The sequence below is a fragment of the Danio rerio genome, chromosome 7 (assembly GCF_052040795.2).
Source record: "Danio rerio strain M-AB ecotype USA chromosome 7, GRCz13ab, whole genome shotgun sequence".
NCBI lineage: Eukaryota > Metazoa > Chordata > Actinopteri > Cypriniformes > Danionidae > Danio > Danio rerio.
In genome coordinates this window covers 59,766,852-59,788,655 of record NC_141027.1, presented here as the reverse complement: position 1 = coordinate 59,788,655, position 21,804 = coordinate 59,766,852, and the positions used below count along the sequence as shown (strand labels likewise).

Sequence of the window (21,804 nt, the reverse complement as noted above, 5' to 3'; positions counted from 1 at the left end):
TCATCCAGTTGCTAAGACTAGGAGTATCCCGCAAGTGCACAGAGACTCCCAAATGCCCGCAAACGAATGATAATTTCTCGCAAACTGGTCGTTAAATACATTGCACACCCCTCTCCCCCGCATCTCTCGCGCGCACACGCCCCTACTCAGATACGTCGCTCACTCCACCCCTGACACCCCTCAACGGGCCTGACAAAGACACACACACAACGCGCTGCAGTTGTTTTGGCCCCAACGGCCTTCCATACTGGTGCGACTCCCCTCAGATTCAACACGCATGATCACGTTCATCAAATTTACTTAAACCAAGCGTCCTAAAGTATTACTGTATTTCACAAGGATTCTGACACAACAACGCGAAGCATACGCTTTCGTTGCGTTTAATGAGGAAGCACGCTAAACTTGGAGGGCTCATGCTGAAAGGCAGAGTAATGCCCTGTCTTTGACAGCTCGCGCCTTTACCAGAGACTTTGAGTACATTCACATAAGACACCAATACTCTGGTTTTAATACAATTAAGATTATACTCTTGTTAAAATTCTACCGTGTAACCAAAGCAGTGATTTTATTACCTTAAAGGAACACAGAGTCACGAAATGCAGAGGATTTTCTTTCTGTTCGTCATGCGGTATCAACTTACAACAGAAGTCGAAAGTTAAAAACGAAACACTCGAAACTGGATGAAACTTTGGAGAGCCTAGTGATGCGACATAAATTGTTTTATACTGAAACTTGCCTTCAAAAGGTGCTTCCTTGGTCTTATCCACATTCTTGCATGTTAAACACACGTCCACCACAACAGGAAGTAAAAAAACCTGCGTTAAATTTTTTTTAACGCGTCAATTATTTTAAATTAATTGCATGCGTTCGTTAATGCACTAATTTTGATATCGCTAATACATATATATATATATATATATATATATATATATATATATATATATATATATATATATATATATATATATATATATATATATATATATATATATATATATATACATATATATATACAAAATTACGCAATTAACGCAGTTGCAGGTTTTTTTATTTCCTGTTGTGGTCGATGTGTTTTTAACATGCAAAGAAATATGGATAAGACCAAGGAAGCACTTTTTAAAGGCAAGTTTGAGTATAAAACAATTAATAATGCATTACCAGGCTCTCTAGCGTTTCCTTCAGCGCTTCATGCAATTTCGGGTGTTTCATTTTTAACTTTCGACTTTTGTTTTAATGGAATTTGATACCGTATGGCAAACGGAAAGAAAAACATCCGCATTTTGTGAGTCGGTGGTTCTTTAAGGTAAGTAAGGTAAATTGCTGCTTACATGGTAGACTTTTAATAAGACTATTATCTTAATCGTATTTAAATCGGAGTACTGGTGTCCATGTAAATGTACTCAGAAAGTGACATACGATGTTGCGAGCTGTCAGTCAGCGCATTCTTCTGCCTTTCAGCATGTGCCCTCAAATGTGTCATTAAGTTTGACGTGTTTCGCCCTTACACGCAAGTGTCTGCTTCGCGTTGTGTCAGAATCCTTGTGAAATACAGCCATACTTTAGAACATTTAAGCAAATTTGATGAACGCGATCATGCATATTGAATTAGAATGGAGTCGCTCCGGCTGCTCTGTCCTGCACGCTGTGTATGCGTGTGTGTGTGTGTGTGTTTGTGTGTGTGTGTGCGCGTGTATGCGTGTTTCTTAGCATCAAACCTGCATAAATGTGCTGTGTCCTCCTCCGAGGAAGGTAATGTGTGTGTGTGTGTGTGTGTGCTGTGTCCTCTGAGGAGGAGGGTAATGTGTGTGTGTGTGTGTGTGTGTGTGTGTGTGTGTGTGTGTGTGCGGTGTGTGTGTGTGTGTGTGTGTGTGTGTGTGTGTGTGTGTGTGTGTGTGTGTGTGTGTGTGTGTGTGTGAAAAGAGCAGGTAAAGTGTGACAAGATAGGAGATCTCCTCGCCAGTTCTTGAAGTTTTTGCTCAATAAAATCGTTAATCGTTGTTATTTTCAAGTCTATCGTGTGTATTTACATTCACCCACTTCCAGCCAAAATCCACGCCAAACACTATGAAGCGTGTATGCACTCTGACTACTTTTATATTGTTGATTAGCTGCTGGGCATTTCACTCTGTCTCGCGCTGAAGGCAGTCAGTGTCGACCAATCGCAGCAGGCTGTCATCGGTCCAATCAGCACAGATTTTTTGAGAACAAATGAATCACTGAACGATTCATATGAGGAGTCGCTGGGATAATTAGGTAAAAATAAATACAGATTACAAGATAATGAAAGTGTTTTTGACCTTGCATGCACATTAGACTGTTGTTGGAGACCCTGACAACCAAAATATGACCCTATTTCATGTATAATGGGGCTCTTTAAGTAGTTGGAGCATTGTAAATTCACCTCGCTTGCCTAGTAAGTACAGCGACATAGCGCATACATAATAACCGGTTATGATTATTACTGAACCGATACCAAATTGTCTGTGTCTGCATCGCAGTGCACCAAAGAAACAATAAATTTTGACACCCCTATTTCAGAATATGTGTGCTTCCTAAATGATAAGTCTTTGAGAGTGGGTTTCTCAAGCCAGGTGGCGGATTAGACCAGGGGCTCAACTCCGGTTTCGAAAAATGCATCACAAACTGCTTGAGAAACGGTTCTACTCTGATAATTGGAGATAAAAATAAATTATGTTCAATAAGATACTAAATAAGATACTAAACTTGTGTTTAGTAACTGTTTATTCAGTTAAACATGAATTTAGAACTGTAGGCCTATATAGGCTAGAAACAGCAATTTTTGATGACCTTAGTCCAACTAAATACTTACCAACATAACTGAACTAAACATTTGTAATTAAAACATGTAGAGTATGCATATATTGGAGGCATTATTGAAGTAAAGTCTGCGGTCTTTAGGGCCTTTCACTATATTTTGCGACAAGATTTACACGTGGCTGTCAGTAAAGGACCGCACACACACACAAACAAAATGCGGAAGTGTTTTTCGTTCCATTTGGTGTGAGTTAATAAATTCCATAACACTCTCACCAATCCTTACTCCTTATTTGCGTCTAATACCCCAGTATGTCATGAGGGCATGAATTAAATGTTCATAAGTTAAAATAAAACTGCCGAACTGCAGTTAAAGTCAGGCATCTTGCTAATTTGATTCAGAAGGGCACTTTTTAGTCAGCCGGCTCATTGGTCAGGTATCCATCCGCGCTAAAATATCAAGATGAAAGTCATCATAGCTTGCATAGAATAGACCCAGCTTCCACCCCAACTTTGAGAATAGATTAACGGCGATATTTTTTTAATGCACGATAAGAGTCTTGTGTTAACGCAGCACATTAACGCCATTAACGGCCCACTACTAATATATGTGTAAACATATAAATTTATAAACACAAGACCTCACTTTCATTCAGCAAGATTTCATTGATGCCCCCGTGACAAACTCTGAACTACTAGATGTGAATATGAAGTAAGGACTGATAGGAAAGAGTTGTTTTAATGTACTTTGATAACTAGGGGTGCCAAAATAATTGTTTCATTGGAGCACCGCGATGCAGAGGAACGCAGTAGTGTGTTCACTAGGGATGCTCATTTCGGTTAATTTTGCTTACCGACAACCGTCGCTCTTTAATCGGATATTAACAGTTAACTGGTCAGATTAATATTAAATTATTATTGTTATTTTTTTTTATTAACGTGTTTATTTTTTGTTTGACATAATAAATATTGCATTTTAAAATACTGATTTATTTTAACATGCTAGCATATTAATAACAGAACATAACAGAGCATCTTCAAGCACCTGCAGTGTTTCCAATAGCATAGAAGAACAGAAAAAATAAATAAAATAAATAAATAGGCCCACCCAAAAAATTTTTCCCCTCAATGATTAATTTAGATTACAAAATGAAAACACTGACTGATTCTTTTTAAGAATCGACATAGGCTGTTTTTTTTTAATAAATAAATAAAATTTTTAATAAATAAAAATAGCAGACTTCCTCAAATCACTCGCTCCACGGAAAATGTTTTTTTAAATCACAAAACCTTTTAACATTTTTAATAGAAATCATTATTTTAAAGATTATGTCTTGATGTTTGGTTTCCTCTCTCACTCGCGGTTTAAGTGTGCGCTTTGCGGTAATGAAAAGACTTTTACTGACAACGTGCATATGTTGACATTTTATTGTTTAAATATGATATTGCATTAATTTGCATACATGCTTTATAATCTGTAATATGAAAGCTAAAGTCTATTTGTTGTGTTTATGATGCAGAACCAGGAGGCAATCAGCATCAGCGCTGGTTTGGCATCAACTCGTCTGTATCAAACAGCAATATTCTTCTTCCATTTTGCTTCTTTGGCAAATATATCTGTAGGTACTTGTAGTTACACGTTACCGTCCCGCGAGTGAACAAATATGTGTTGCAGTTAAACAAGGGGCCGATGTCAGCAAACGCGCCGATTTCTTCTGTATGTGCACAAAACCTCTTGCAAAATCAAATATACACTGCTATACACTGCTCAAGCGCAGATCTTCTTGTGCGCTCTCAAATAAATGCTGCTGAAGTGTGATTTAGTGCGTTTATGTAGTGAGTATGTCTCAAACATTTATTAGATTTTCTAGTAATATTTATGAATGTCTCTAATAGACCTACAGAAGGGCATGAATGCATCCTGAAGTGAAATGGCTATAAACTCCAGCAAGATAAAGTCGTTAAAGATAAAACTTAGCTTTTAATACGTTTTGGTGCATTTATAATCCGCTATAAAAAACAATAACATTGACTGAATGTTTTGAATTGGATGCTGTAATGTAGCCGTGGAGGAATGCATTTTGGTGTGCGCCCCACCATGGAAGAATGAATGTAGCGGAGACCATGCTCTTTAAAAGTTCTCTGTAGTTGTCTTGACAACACACACACACACACACACACACTCCTGCTCTGCGTTGAGCTGCGTGCAAAACACTTGCGGCCGTTAGTAAACCATTAAAAACATGCCCCTCTTAACGCAAAAAAAAGTGCATTCTATCGCGCCCTTATGCAGCCAAACTTCAAATATATAAAATAACATTTTTTAATTGTTTAACCGATACCATTAATCAGTTACAAACGCACACTTTTGGTTAATGGTTAATCGATTATAATGAGCATCCCTAGTGTCCACATATTGCATCTTCTGCGCTTGCATTTCCCATGTGCACCAATGAAAATCGTGTGTCACTTGACAAGTACTGACCTATCAGTTTCATACTTTGGAAGGAATATACACATTTCGATAGACTAATTACCACAGACAAACACAGAACACCTAAACACTGCAGTGCTTTTTCATACTGTGGATGTCAGTGGTTATAGGTTTCCAGTTTTTTTTTTTTTTTTTTGTGAAAAAAAAAGAAAACACAAATAGGTTTGGAAAAAGTGAATGATGAGAGAATTTTAAGTTTTGGGCAAACTATCTCTTTAGTTCTTTTGAATATGTCGAGCTGCTGTGATCAATTGTAATGTGTTTCATTGAATATAAAATATTAAATGAGCTGCAGTATATTTTGTAATTTTTAGGTACATATTTTTATATTTTAAAAGTATCTTCAAAGTAAAGTAATTAGTAATTAGATTACTTTTACACTATGTAATTAATAATGTAATCAGATTAGAATTTTCGAGTAGTAATCAGTAATTTGTCATCAATTATTTTTTAAAAGTAACTTAACACTGGTGTACACTCTTTATTCTGTTTCAAAGTTTTAATATCTCTAGGCTATATGGTTCGGTTCAAAGAACATCGAAAGCAATAAAAGTAGCTGTCTAATAATAAAACAATGATATAATTATTATACAAAAGAATTTATAATGCAAAATTATTTATAATTCATTCATTCATTCATTCATTTATTGATTTTCTTTTCTGCTTAGTCTCTTTATTAATCTGGGGTCGCCACAGCGGAATGAACCACCAACTTATCCAGCATATGTTTTACGCAGCGGATGCCCTTCCAGCAGCAACCCATCTTTGGGAAACATCCATACACACTCATTCACACTCATACACTACGGACAATTTTAGCCTACCCAATTCAGCTGTACCACATGTCTTCGGTCTGTGGGGGAAACCTGTGCACTTGGAGGAAACCCACGGGAACGCAAGGGGAACATGCAAACTCCATACAGAACATGCAAACTCCATACAGAAACACCAACTGACCCAGCCGAGGCTCGAATCAGCAACCTTCTTGCTGTGAGGTGACAGCACTATCTTCTGCGCCACCATGTTGCCATCAATCAGTCAGCACATGCAAAATCAACCAAACTTTTTGAGCCTCATTGTTTTGATTTATTATTGTTGCTTTGAATAGAATACAATTATTAAAAACATATTAAAGATTATTTGAATGAAATAAAACTTACAGAAAGCTGTATTATGAAAAACACTTGCTCTCTGCTGTGGTGAGAGCTCCAGTATGAACAGAATGCAGCCATGTATTTCAGAAACGTCATTTGCTTTCAAATTAGTATTGTTTAACAAAAGAAACATTTAGACATACCAGGACTAGTGTGAGAATATTATGTTTTACTTTTTTTTTTTTTTTTTTGCCTCTAATACAAAACCCGAGATTATAAACAACAACTTTGAAATCTCTCCAGTTCGCGCATCCACTCTTATTAATGAGTTCATCAGTGGAGAGCAGGCAGTGTTTAGCAGCTGTTGAACATGTGCATTCACTCTCTAGAGAAAGAAGGCTGTGGAAACTGTCATTTATAGCAGTTGCTTTGGGTATTACTAATGTTTGGGAGAAGGTCATTTATTTTGAACTGTGGACAAAAATGACTGGAACTACCTGTGCATTTCAATGAATTTAATGCACACCCTATAGCCATGGAAATCAAGAATTTCAACAAACCATGGAATAATATGTTTATGTGATAACCTTTTTTTTTTTTTTTTTTTTTTTAATATGTGCTGTATTTTTTTTGAATATTCTTTCCTATTTACTACAAAAAAAACACAACTAGGCTATAATTTGGATTATAAAAATATTCTGTTGATTTAAAAAAAAAAAAATCACTGAAATTCTGACTAAAGTTTGATATAAAAGGTTTCTGGATATTGGCTCATATTCTAAGGATAGCAAAATTCTATCCTAAAAATATGAGTCAATATCCAGAAACCTTTTGGTATTTGCAGGTTGGAGAAAAAAAAAATCTGAATTACAGTGCAATTTCCACATATATTCAACAAGAGTTTTATATATTTTAACATTCTAAAATACATAAAATCTGTTTTTGTATTTATTTTTGTTGTTGTCTGATATATTTTTAATAGTTTGCTATTTAGCAAATTATATTATTTTACATACATTTAAATAAATTACGCTTTACCACTATAACATCCTTGTTAATCTAACTAAAACAACCTATATATAAAAAGCTCTATGCAACCGCATGTCTGCATGTCCATGTGTGTGAGTAAGTGAATTTATTTTTGGGCTTTAGTATTAGTCCTTTATTTATGTACTGTATAAAAATTTAAGGCCATATCATACACCCGGCGCAATGAGACGCAAGGCTCGACGCAAAATGTAGTTTGCTAGTTAAAGCTTGGCACAAGAGTTGTTTTTATGTTTGACTACACTGTTTAAATAGCAAATGCATTTGTGCTTATATGTGCGGCCATAGGCATTCTGGTCTAAAAAAGGAGGCGTATAAAGGCGCATTACTGGTGCATTGCTATTTTGAGGAACTAAAATGGTCTGTTCAATAGACCAGATCAAAGCATGTCTATAGCTCAACGCAGAGCACGTTATTTGTGCGCCTCACTTACACATTGCTTAATACATATAGGGTGTACAGCAATATGCAAATAACTTTATAAATAAAAAAGAATTAAAGAATTAAAATATTACAAATATTATTGTTTTCTAGCCTACATAAATATAAAAAACATACTTGCCTTCTTGATCTCAGGAGGGCTTTTTCAGTTTATTCATAACAATTTGCTTTTGTATAATGTTATTATTAGTAGTAGTACTATTTATTATATGCATATTTAGATTTGTTTTATTAAAAACAAGCTTAGATTTGCCCACCTGTCAGGTTTTAGACCATATGGGGCATATTTGGATATAATAGTTTTTGGACCACACTTCGTTAATATTGTTGATCTATTCATTTGATGGAAATTAGAACTGAATTTAGAAATAGTTTCGAAACAAATCTTTGCGCTTAACAAACTAAATTAATTATGTATAGGCTAATGGATGTATGTGCTTACAACCAGTGTTGGGAGTAATTCGTTACAAAAGTAATGTATTACAGTAATGTATTATATTTTCCTGTAAGGCAGTAGAGTAAGGCATTACTAATACATTTTCAGTAATATTTTACTGGGTACATGTTCAGTAACACGTGCCTTACAACAAACTCTTCTCCAGCAAGACATTAACAAATGTAAAAAATACAGCAGTTCTATTTCCTGTTCGTGGCTAGTGAATATATGCGCGTGTTGTCATTAATCTCCCTCTGTCTATGGGACCTTTTTACTTTGAACGCAGAATGATTTCAGCTTCTGAGCTCAAGGTCCGGGGCTATTGGCTTAGCCCGGTTCACAGTAAGGTTAAGTGCCGACGCTTAGCGAAAAAGCGGCAAATAGATGAAAATGACAGAAGACAGTGCATGGACGTAAGTGCATACAGATGTCAATACTTCAATGTGTTTCGTCGCCATTCATACCGCGGCGATGGTGGTAATTGGTGTGATAGCAGCTTTTGACCGCTGGGTGGAACTTTAACCACAGATATTCAGCTTCGCCTCTTCACAATACTAAACAGACTATTCTGTATGCGTACCTTATGTGATTTGTTCAATTAAAATATAATTTTGAATTAGTTTCCTTAGTAATAAACATGCTCTACTGTATGTTTTAGAAAAGGTACATGGTGAGAAGTATAGCCACAGGCTTCAAAAAGCAAATATAAGAATGAAGTTCTTTAGCCTTTAGTGCCCTATTAAATTGCGTTGGGGTGAAAATAATGTTTTGATTTCTTTGACCATCATAGCAATGTTATTACTTCAAATCCTTAACGTGCGCATATGAAAAACAGCAAAATAATATTAAGATTATCGTGCCAGTGGACCACATCACCTGATTGTGAACTTGTGATCACCTGAACTTCCTTTATCAGTAGGCTATTTATTATTTATTACAGGCTATGTTACAAATATTTGATCAACTGTCACTTCATGTAAAACACTCTCATGTTTAAATAAATTAATTAAATATTTGGGCATATCCGCACTCAAAGTGAGCTGCATATTATTTATCTGTCTGTTTATTTTGTCTGTTCATTTTCTCTTTCACAGGCATGTGGAGAATGAAAAAAAAATATGCTTGTTTATAAAAGCATTATGTCCACTAATGTATAATTATAATAATTATAATAATCAGAATAATAATATTTAGCTAATAGTAAATATCCATACCCATAATGCCGGCATGCGTGGTGCTTTGACTTGATAGGTCAAAAGCAAAATTGTACTGTTGCACGACAAAGGCTAGCCTATAGTATGGAAAAATTTAATTAGATGTGTTTCCCAAAATCATTGTTAGCCAACTAAGGACCCGTCATTACAAACATAGTACGTTGATTTTAATAGTTTCGTTTTTACATATAGTATTCCATAGACGTCTTTATCAGACTAAAATTAACGCATGGATTCTGAGTTATTATTTAAAACATAAACCTGCGTTTTAATGACGGATGTGGGTGTCACAAAATACTTTTTATAGAAATATTTTTGTATTATTATTATGATTTAATGTGAACAACACTTAATAAAAATTTAAATGTATTTATTTCACCACTTGGAAAAACTATCAATTACAATGCTTGCCTCACTTGCGGTAGCCGGATTGAAGCACACCATATACCCACATCACTTAGTTAACTATATGCGATAAACAAAACATAATTCCATTTTTAATAATAATAATTGTATTTATTATGACACTTTTCTTTTTGATAGGTTAAAGTAAAGACTGAAATAAAAAAATAAATGCTTTTCAGGAGCAATGTGCTCACTCTGACAGGTCAAATCAGATTCTTTCTCTCTTTTAAGTTCAAAGCAAATTTAAATGCCAAAGGATTTTAGATATGCATAAATAAATAGCGTGTTTAATATATAAACATCAACAAATTAATAAAATAATTAGCAAATGAGAAATAAATTACAGAAAATTTAATAAAAACAGACATTATCTCTAAAAATTATCAGAATTGCAAGATTAAAACGTGCACTGTCAGCTGAATGCAGGCCTAAAATAAATTTAGAAAGCAACTACTGCGAGCTGATATTTGTTCTTTTTTTGAATAACGAACATTTTCAACAGTGGGGAGATAATGACAGCTTGATTTGCAGTATTTTCTAACATTTTAGAAAATGCACAACTCTTGTTGGTTGCACCCGCGGGATGCACAATGAACTTAACACACCATTCTTTTAATACTATATTCGTGAAGAATGAGCCAACCGCGGATGCTTAGTCAAGTTGTTCGGGACACTCTGCTTTATAACTTATTAGTTTATTACAATAATCACACTTAGCTTTGCCATCGTTGTTCACCACATCTAGCCACTCTTTTGAGCACATCTTGCGGTCCATCTTTAAACAAATGTTTAGATTGTTATTGAAGGTGCTCTCCAGAGAAGGTGCTCTGGCAGAGTAGCGAGTGAAAAATGTGCATGCAGGAATTAGACAAGAGGAATAAAATTTTAAATTATATAACAAGCATCGTATGCTTTCTAATCCCCGCCCAGTTTTAATACAAGTTATGTTTTTTTATATTTGTGGCTGTGAAGTTTATTAAGAATATAGTCTCTCTCTCTCTCTCTCTCTCTCTCTCTCTCTCTCTCTCTCTCTATATATATATATATATATATATATATATATATATATATATATATATATATATATATATATATATATATATATATATATATTGTAGCAAGCATACTGATGCCACGTCGCCCTGGTCCCATATTCACCCCAGCTGGCACCTCATCAGCACCGGATCGCTCAAAGCTGGACCTCATCAGCCGGAGAGACATAAAAGCCAGCCCCACACAGGAGGAAGATGAGCTTCATTTACACATGACTCCCTGCGCTAGCGCTTGTGTCTCTCTGTCTCTCCCACAGCGGACTCCAGCTTGTGACCGATCCAGCACCCGAACTCTCACCATCCTTCACCTTCTCCCCGGAGCACTCAAGCACCACTACCAAGAAGAGCACCGTATTTGCACTGTTTTCACCTTGTAAATAAAGCACCCTCCGGGGACTTGTTTGTAACCAACGCTACTTTGTTTGTGTTTTCCCTCTGCCTCGCTACAACATATATATATACAACGTATATATATATATATACTGAGTAGCCATTAAGTAAAAAAAAAACAAAAAACAAAACAACAGTTATACTTTAAAGGAGAACATTGACGTTTTGAAAAAAACTGAACTGAAACTAAATTATTATAAACCTGCGAGACTTAAATGATGTCCTGCGGCAAAATTATTTTTATTATACTTTTAGTGATCTGCTTGAGGTAGGTCAATTTATTTTTATGCTTTTGATGAAGCAGCATTCAACTTAAGCTCTTTAAACCATGCGCCTGACCGTTTCTCAGTGTTATTAATTATAGTAATAGTAATTAAATAGTAATTATTTAGGCCTATTTTCATTATTCATTTATTTTTCATTATTCGTTTATTATAATGTACAATAATTGAGACATAAAATGAGATGGTAAAATATAATCAACAATGAAAATGTAAATAAAAACATAAATGAAAACAGAAATAAAAAATTTCTTGTCTTAGTCCTATCAAAATAGCAAACACTGAATATCTCTCTATATTTAGGCTAAAAGACTGCTTTATTTATTTATTTAAGACTACTTCTTTGTACTGAATGTTTGTGCTTTCATTTAAGTTGTCTTTTATTTCTATAATTCTATTTTCCAAAACGAGTCCTTTTTGCACTTAAAAAGTTTACAATAAAGTGTGTTAACAAATTTTCTATGATAAATGAAGGAATTATAATGCTTTGACCTATTGTTTAATCTCATTTACAAGCACAGTAGCATATGTAAAGCTGCTGTATAGGCTATTTCTGTTCGTTCGCATCCCGTTCCTTTGTGCCCCCTGGCTGCTTATTCACAAACTGCAGTCATACACTAAAAACAGAGCGGCAGCAATTTCAAACGGCGGCAGTATATGCTCCGGCGGTAATGGCCACTTTGAACTCTCACCTACTGTATGGCTTTATTGCACTGACAAATGCAGTAAGCTCATTTATGTAATACGAGCGAGTGAACGTGCCGGTTTCCACTGTGGACAAAACTCCCCGCGTTCACTCAACACTGGCTGGGCTGCTAAAGTGCTAATGACCTGCTCTCGCTCCCTCAAATGATGCAGACTTATAATCTGTGCCTTGTGTTTCCTCTTCCTTTCGTGCTGTTGCTTTCCAGAGATCCTCCTATTTAATTGTTATCCCAGGAATGTTTATATGGTTTATATATTGCTACACTATTTACCTACAGGTTAGGATAAATTTGATATTAAATACTAGTGCTTTGAGTGTAAGGTATTCACTATATATTAGGCTATTATTTACACTGAATGCTTAAGCATACTGTCGTATTAAGAATAGTGAACTCATAAAATGAAATATAAAGTGTAGTTTTACTACAGTAAAGTGTGATGAATTGAAGTACAATATACCCTATATTGTAAAAAAAAAAAACTACAGCACTGGATCATTTGTTTATATTACACTTGTTGTGTTACCATTGCAACTACAGTATTACCACAACAGAGTAATTGAAGTACTTAATGACAATGTGTGTTCAGTGGCCCTTCTTTTCAAAATGAAGATGATGACAGGGAAAATGTCATCCACAATCTCATCAACAATGTGGAGGACAACAGACACTAGTTCACTTTATTTTATTTGCCATGACAAAATGTGATTTATAATGAAATTTATTTAAAGAGTGAATAGTACAGTAGGCTATAATAGCTTATCAAGTCTTTCTGTTAGTTACATTTCTGCTTGTGTTAGTTTTTATTTGTGTCTAAATGTTTTTTATTTGATTAGTATGGTGCACCTTTTGGATGTTTAATAAATGTTTTTCAAATAAAATGTATTCTTTACATCCAACATCTATTCTCTGTATCTTTAAGTGTTTAAAACTGGAAATATCCTATCATATAACATACACCCAAAAATGTTATGGTTTATTAGATAAAAAATAAGTCTATTTTAATATTTTGGTTATTGTTAATAAATAGTGTACTAATATAAATCATATCAAAAAGCTTGAAAGAAAGAGGGAACACAAGACACAAATTGTGAGTCTGCATATAATCTCACTGAGAGAGCAGTGTACTGAGAGCACGCAAGAAAACTTGTGCGTGAGCAGTGCATATTTGAGAGATCGTGAGAATTTGTGCGCGAGCAGAGTATGTGAGAGCTCGCAAGCAGTTTTGTCCACAAACAGAGGAAATCGGTGCACAAACATTATACTGAAAAAGATATTCATCATGCTCACTTTATGCATGACAGTTTTGTGTTGTGAACCACTTGAAATGTAAAGTAAATACAATAATGGCAACAATAGAATAGAAAAGAAATAAAATCTGCATTTTGTCATGGCATTGGAGTTTACATATCGGCCTGTTGTGTCTAATATGAATATAGCCAAGCCATTCACAGATATTGCCAGATATTCACTTTACCTCTACCATACTTTTAACAGATCATTTGTGATTCTGGCTGTCATCCTTTCTTGCATTGTCTTGAGCCTTCACATTGCCAATTATATACTGTACTATATTGTTAGAAGCCTGGAGAGGTCACAGTCATTCTGCTACATCAAATCACTTTCTACTTTATGTAAAATGCTCATTATAGAACATTCTAGAATTTTATAATGTTAAGTTCTTATTCTGTAGTTATTTTGGTAAAAGTAACTAAAAAGTAATCTAAGAGTAATGAAACATATTACAATTCTGAGACAGTAATATTGTAATGTAAGGGATTACTTTTAAATAACAGTACTAAGTAATCTGTAATGTATTACAATTTGGAAGTAACTTGCACAACACTGCTTACAACATGTTTCCCTATTCACGAGAGAGAAAGTGAAAGTAAAGAATGAGGAGGCTCATCTCTTATTCTTGCACTGTAGATGCTCTGTTTAACTGTTTTCTCGCGAGTGAAGCATTCAGTTTTTCCACTTACAAAGTTTGTCATGTAAATAGCAAATGCGCTATGGCGTGACGCAACTTAATCTTAAAGGTAATGAGAGATTTTGATTGGTTTATTCTCAAAACACATCTATAACTCATTAAGAGAATAAGCTCAACCCTGTTATGGCCTAATTCTACTGAGTGGTACGGTATGGTACGGTTCAGTTTGGTACGCTTTTATGGCCGTTTCCACTGTCAAAAAATTTACAAAACCAAACTGTACCGTACCACTTTTTCGGCACCAAACATGAGAAAGAGTACCAAAAGGCGGAGCTAGAAGCTCAGCTGAAGGCTATTGGTTTACAGCGATACGTCACTCACTTACGTAACAAGCCAGATTGAAAACAAAAAACCTGCCATGTTTAAAATACAGGCCGAGCGATTATAGCGGAATTATATATACATATAATAACAAGCCATGGTCGATCTGGGCTCAAACAAACCTTGTCGTCGTCTTGATGAACAGCCATAAAGCCATGGAGTAGAGCAGAATCTACCCTGTACCTCGTAGTTTTACTCGAGCCAGTCTGAAGAGCGAGCGCTTTCGCTTTCTTGCTTGCGCTCACCACGTATCTATATCTGAAATAACAAAGTTCTTGAGCTGATGATAATAATGTGCGCTTGATTATTAATGTGCTTTTGCAACCCAATTCTGTCAGAATCTGACAAATGCGAGAGTGAAGTGTGAAAAAAAGGAGAAGCCGAAAAAAAGGAGCACATTATTTCTTTAGCAAACGTGAACAAACTGCCTTGTTTTAATTTTTATCATCACCTTTTGGACTAATGTGAAATGAGAATGATGGAATTACTCTAACAGAGGTTACACATGCTGCTAAAGATTACAAACACAGATAAGAGGTTTAATATAATTACAGACGTTACAGTAGGCTATTTCGCACTGTCATTGATCTGCAGTTATAATCAAATCCTGTTCATAGAAAAGTTAGTAAAAACATTTAAACAAAAGTATTTATGTGTGTAAAGCGTCTGTTTTGTGAGAAGTGCTTTTCATAAAATATGTGAGCGACCCTTGCAGCTTTATTGTAGACATTTCCTAGAGCGAGAATGACTTAAAATTTCTGTCATACACCACGCCCACCAAAAGGTGGAAGCGCAAGCCTGATAAAGGTGACCCGTACATACCCAAACCGTACTGTACTGTACCAGTCAGTGGAAACGAGCCATTGGACCATGCGACACGGCGCAAACCAGATTTTTCTTTCCTTAAAATAACAAAAGTGGATTCTTGCATGCCCTTACAACTTTTGCGCCCATGCTTCACCCTGGGCATGCAACACTCTAAGTCGGGGGTGCCCAAACTCGATCCTGGTTCACCAGGGTTCTGCAAAATTTAGTTCAAACCCCAATCAGACACATCTGGGCTAGCTAATCAAGCTCTTACTAGGCTTTCTACAAACATCCATGCAGGTCTGTCGAGGCAAGTTGGAGCTAAATCTGCAGGACACTGGCCCTCCAGGAGCGAGTTTGGGCACCCCTGGTCTAGGTGGTACTCTTCTTTTGGGCTTTTTCCACACTGTAACGCTCCCGGATGTGGGAAAGACAGTGAAGGTAGTTTCATCAGAGAACAATACATGATTCACAATGTTCACAATGTCTACAAGATTTTCACTGCTGGCACCATTGAAACCAACGTTTTACATTGGTTTGGCTTTGTGGAAGGTTTTGGAATGTGTATTGACCCTGTGGAGCTCCCAATGAAAACAATTGCTGGAAACAGAAGCGTTGAGGTGCACATTTAATTCTTCAGTGAGTTGGGTAGCTGTAGTTTTATTTATTTATTTATTTTAATACAATCCGAGTAAGCACCCCGCGAACCCTTTCAAACAACTTCCTCTTTTGTCCACAGTTACTCCTGCTAGATTACTCCTACGTTGTTGGCATGCTGACATTTCTTGCTGTCTTGGTCACAGATGTGCCAGAGAGATGTGCACCAACAATTTTTTCTCTTTTGAGCTCTGATATGTCACACATAGGGCCCTATCATACACCCGGCGCAATGCAGCACAAGGCGCAACTCAATTATTGTTTGCTAGCTTTAGCTTAGCGCAAGAGTCGTTTTGACGTTTTGCACCACGCTGTTTAAATGCATTTGCTCTCATATGAACGCCCATAGGCATTCTGGTCGAAAAAAGGAGGCGTGTTGAGGCGCATTGCTATTTTGAGAAACTATAATAGATTGTTCACTAGAGCAGAACAAAGCCAGTCTAAAGTTCAGCGCAGAGCGTGTCAGTTGTGCGCCTCACTTACACATTGCTTAATACAAATATCTTTACATATAAAAAAGTATTTAAATTTTAAGGATATATATATATATATATATATATATATATATATATATATATATATATATATAGGATGTAATAAGGATATTAATAGGACATAAATATAAAGGATTAAAATATTACAAAACATATTAGTCTTAGCCTATATAATTATAAAAACCTAATTTCATGCCTTAATCATCTTGGGGGGGCTTTCTCAGTTTATTCATAACAATTATCTTTTGTATAATGTTATTATTATTAGCAGTATTATTTATTATATGCATAGGTATATTTGTTTTATTAAAAACAAGCTTAGATTTGCCCACCTGTCAGGTTTTTTGAACACACTTTGTTATTATTGTTCTTTTATTTGTTTGCTGGAAATTAGAACTGAATTTAGAAATAGTTTTGAAACAAATCTTTGCACTTAACAAACAAAATATTTATGTATAGGCTAATGAATGTCTGTGCATACAAGTTTCCCTATCCACGAGAGTGAAAGAGAAGGTAAATAATGAGGGTGCTCATCTCCTAATATCCCATTGTAGATGCTCTGTTTAACTGTTTTCTTGCAAGTAAAATGATCAGTTTTTCCACTTAAAAAGTCTGTCATGTAAATAGCAAATGCGCTATGGCACGACACAACTGACTCTTAACGGGAAAGGGAGATGAGACTCTGATTGGTTTATTTTCAAAACACACCTATAACTCAAAAAGAAAATAAGCTCTACCCTTTTAGCCCATGCACCAGAGCGCAAAGCGAATTTTTCCATCGTTAAAATAGCAAAAGTAAATTCAGACATGCCCTTATTGCTTTTGCGCCCTGCGCTTCGCACTTTGCGCATGGATCGTCAAAAAAGAGCCCATAATGTTGTGTGCATTCCAATATTTTAAGCAAAACTGTGCTATTACTCTGCTGATTAAAACCTTGACAAACTGCTCTTACAAGTAAAATGTGCGACAATTACTACATTATTACAAATGAAATAAATTGTCATATTCACTGCAAAAGAAAAGAAAGCCCACCATTTTCTTTGAAAGTTTAGCAGTATCCACGACAATGACTGCATCACGTGCACCAAGGTAGAGCATCCCAGACTCACTGTGCAACAGGAAGGTGCTTAAATTGCCAAATCCACTCAGTCTTGGAAATTCTGCTGAGAAAAAAGAAAAGAATGAATCAAAACCATACCAAAAAAATTATCATAGCACGCATTAGTCTGATCTGTTTAGTACCAATAGTAAGGTTCTGTATTTAATCAACACCTAAACTGGCAATATCCTGTATCCCACCTGTTTAGTGCATGAACTCAAGAGATGACATTAAACATGGTTTTGATGTGAAACAGAAAAGCTGTATGTGAGGTTCTCATGATGCTTTCATGAGCCTAGACGCACACTGGCACATGTAGCCCTCGTTTTACTGAAATGTATCTTATTAATTTACATTTGGGGCAGTTTCTTTATGTTTATACATATCTTTTTCCCATCACCATCATCTTCTCCTATAAAGAAGAAAACTGAGTTAACAACCACAGTCAGGCCGACCAGACATGGAAGATAACATGGCAGCCACTTTGAACCAATTTGAGGACACTATGAAAGCTGAACTAGCAGTGCTCAGGGGTCATCGCCCTTTCACATTTTTACATCCATGTACATTATAAATAAAGCCTCAGGATGCATATTGTTAAGTCATCTGTCCTTATGTCTTCATATATTCAGTGCTACAGCCTAGCACCTGAAATTTAATACCTGAAAGTTTTGTAGATTTACATTTAAGTTTCTTAAGTTTAGCCAAAAGGAAAGAGATATTGATAAGCACTTTTAGTGATGTATTATATTTTTTTCAGGGAGGAATGCTAAAGTATAGCAGAGCTTCTCAAAGTCTGGACTTTGGTCCAGATTGTGACGATATTCAATCCTACCGGATTTCGTATTGCAAGACAATAGTGAAGGGATTTAAATTGTGGATTTCCATGATTGCATCCAGTTACTATTGGTCTACCTTTTGTTGTGTTTCAAACCAAAATACACTTATATTAGTGGTTTTGCCACATTTTGCATTGTAATTAATGTGTTTTGAATGCAAATACAACTTTATTTAAAGAAAAATAGTGTTGACTTGTAATGAATGTCAGGGGTCTCCAAACTCTGTCCTGGAGAGCCGATGTCCTGCAGTTTATTTCTAACGCCAATCAGACAAACCTGGGCTAGCTAATCAAGCTCTTTCTAGAAACATTCTTGCAGGTGTTTTGAGGCAAGTTGGTTGCAAAATCTGCAGCTTGCCCTCCAGGACTGAGTTTGGACAGAACATGACTGAATCCTGTTATAGATGTTTATTAAAAACAAGTTATTTAATATTAATTGTTCCAGAACATTGACCTTTTTGTAGACATTGTAAACCCCTGGTATATAGGCTACTCACTTCAATTGGACTTAATATTAAGACCTTAAAATGATTGAATGGCTTAAAACAGTTTGAATTACTGACTGACTTGTAGTTAATTTATCACGTTGAGGAAAAAAAAAGAGTCAAATAAATGACAGGAAAAAAAATGTATGTGGACAAGAGAAATAACCAAGTTAAAGGCCGCCATCTAGCGGTAGTGTGTGTAGATGTCCTGAGAAACCTATTAAACATGACTTAGGTGACTAATAAACTGCTAAACATTTAAACTGATAAAACAAAACAAAAAATTAAAAACTTTAATGGTATGGCCATTATCAAATATTTATTTAAAGAATATTATTTATTATTTTTTCTAGAACTATTATTTATGTTATTTATTACCTGAATTATTTTCCCATTACCTCAAACTGCCTTACAGACAGCATTCTCACTATGTGACAGATTTTAAATTAAAAAATAGTAACAAACTCTTATTTTACCCAAACAACACCTAACAAGCACATTTGAAACTAGCCATAACAAGAAGCTGTTTTAATATAATCATCATTCAGATAATCCTTTAAAATAAATACAATTATGGCTTTTTTATTTTATTTTTTTGGAAGTCCCACTAAACACATAAAATCTCCAAGGTCTAGTGCTATTTGATGATATCAGAGGAATGCCTGAAAATTAAATAACCAAACCTGCTTTTCAACAGTTCAATCAGTTGTACACCTCAAAGAACAATAAAGGGTTTAAAGTCTCTAATGAATAATACAAATTTTATTATAAGCCTTCATCATTTGATTAGATAACAATGTAAAGAGAATGATGGTGGCAATAAATGAAACAAAAACATTTAAATCTTTCAAAAACACTGAAAAGATGTAACACATTTAGAAATGTTCAGCAGGAAAAGAAAAAAACAAATGTTACATTTCTTACTCTTTAGACGAATTGATCTTGTCACTAAGGTTTCAGTCCTGCATTGTCATAGGCTGATACAGCAGCCAAATCCAACTGCTGTCACCATCATTAATCATTCATTCAGTCTCAGCACATTAATCATAGATGACGAGGGGGGGGGGGGTGTTATGTTAAAAAAAGGAGAAGAGAGTATGGGTGAATTTGGTCTCTACTTATCACTCTGTAACATATTTTCTTTCTCTTTTACAGAATTATCATGGACAAACTCCTAAAATCACACTGATTTCCTTCATTTCCTTCTCTGCTGCTGTACAACCACACAGAGTGTGATGTAGTCTACATAAATCCACTGTGATTGGCTCTGGCTGCTGAGGGATTATGGGAATTGCCATTTTAGGACGGGGGTTCTCTACTGTTGAATAATGTACTCTAAAACTAAATCTGTCAATCAAGGAGCAAAACACTACTGAAGAAGAGAGAGCAGCAAAATTCATTTTATTAGAGCTGAAGTGTTTAAAGCACTGTTTTTATGCATTTGCTTATGTGTTCCAAGAAATACAATTACATTTAGCAAAACTGCTTAAAGAGCTAATATTCTTAGCTAAAAAAAAAAAACTGAAAAAAACTATTTTTTCTTAACTGAAAAAAATAAACATAATGGTGTATATGGTCCATCATTCAGTTTTTTTTTTTTTTTTTTAATTCAGAAAAATTTGCTTTAGGGTCAGTGGTTTATTTTACAAAAATGGACAAACTTCAATTTTTGCAGTAAATGTAATGTTACAACACAAAAATGACAACAGCGTTGTTGGGTAAATGAAGCTTATATTACACATTGAAACTGATCATTAAACCTTAATAGAATAATTAAAATAGAATAAATGTACACTTGTTCTCTCTCTATAAGCAAATCTAATATTTTCTCAGTCACAAGAAAGGCACATATTGCTTCACTTAAACAACATATAATACTTTTTATGAGTTTAAATAGAACATAACTTTCATTTGTATAGCTTTGGTTCCCCTTCGGTTGGGGAACTCCAGTGCTATAACTGGATTTGATGTTAAATCCAAGTACGGAGTATAGCACTTCCGTTCCCCTCCTCGGGGAACGTAGGGTTACTTCTGTAACCTTGAACATTTTTGTGACAAGGTATGAATAAGACTTTGAGTCTTATTGCTTGTCAAGAGTCTGGTGGTAGAGGGTTGTATATGATCCATCACTTTTTGTCAAATCCCTTTAGATTTTTCACCATTCAACACAGAATATGTAGCTAACAACCAAGTAGTTTACTCTTAACAAACAGAACATTTTAAGTAACAAAAAAAAAAAACACAAACAGGCAACACTCTAAACAAAGTGGTTCTAAATAGCACAATAAGTGTAATTAATATTCACAAGGGAACCCCTTTAAGTACTAAATTCTGTATCTAATTTAAAATACACCACCTGTCAAATAGTGCCCTTTTTACAGCTGGTTTTAGATATGCTACTCTGCTTTTCTATGAAAAGGTTTAGTGAATCACTGATGAATCACTTTTGAAGAACATTTTGCCATGGAGGCAAAAAAATAACTGTGTTATCATCTCAGAATAAAAAGTATTTTAATGCTGTTTTTCCAAACTGCACTCCTGAAAACAAAAGTTCCAAAAAAGTTTTCACAGTGATGCCATTGAAAAAACATTTTAGGGCACATTTCTTCAAAAAATATTTATTAGTGCAAACTGCAAGACACTAAGAGTTCTATAGAAAACTACATTGAACCCTAAATAACTATACATGGGCTTCATTGTATGGCAGTGCATCTTAACTCCCCCCCCCCACCCCCACCCCCCCAAAAAACTGTATGCCATGCCATGTAAGAGCTTGTTTT

The 21,804-nt window shown here is 35.2% G+C and overlaps 1 protein-coding gene across 2 annotated transcripts in view; it reads right to left on the bottom strand.

Moving 5' to 3' along the window:
- The window catches only part of sema4f (sema domain, immunoglobulin domain (Ig), transmembrane domain (TM) and short cytoplasmic domain, (semaphorin) 4F), a 138,107-nt gene that overhangs the window by 33,023 nt on the left and 83,280 nt on the right, over window positions 1–21,804 (bottom strand). The window contains exon 2 of one of the 2 annotated variants that reach the window (XM_087261919.1): window positions 17,635–17,765. In XM_087261919.1, coding sequence (XP_087118045.1) covers window positions 17,635–17,765 — 131 coding nt within the window. The remainder of the gene's footprint in view (window positions 1–17,634; window positions 17,766–21,804) is intronic. The other variant, XM_087261920.1, reaches the window with a different exon arrangement.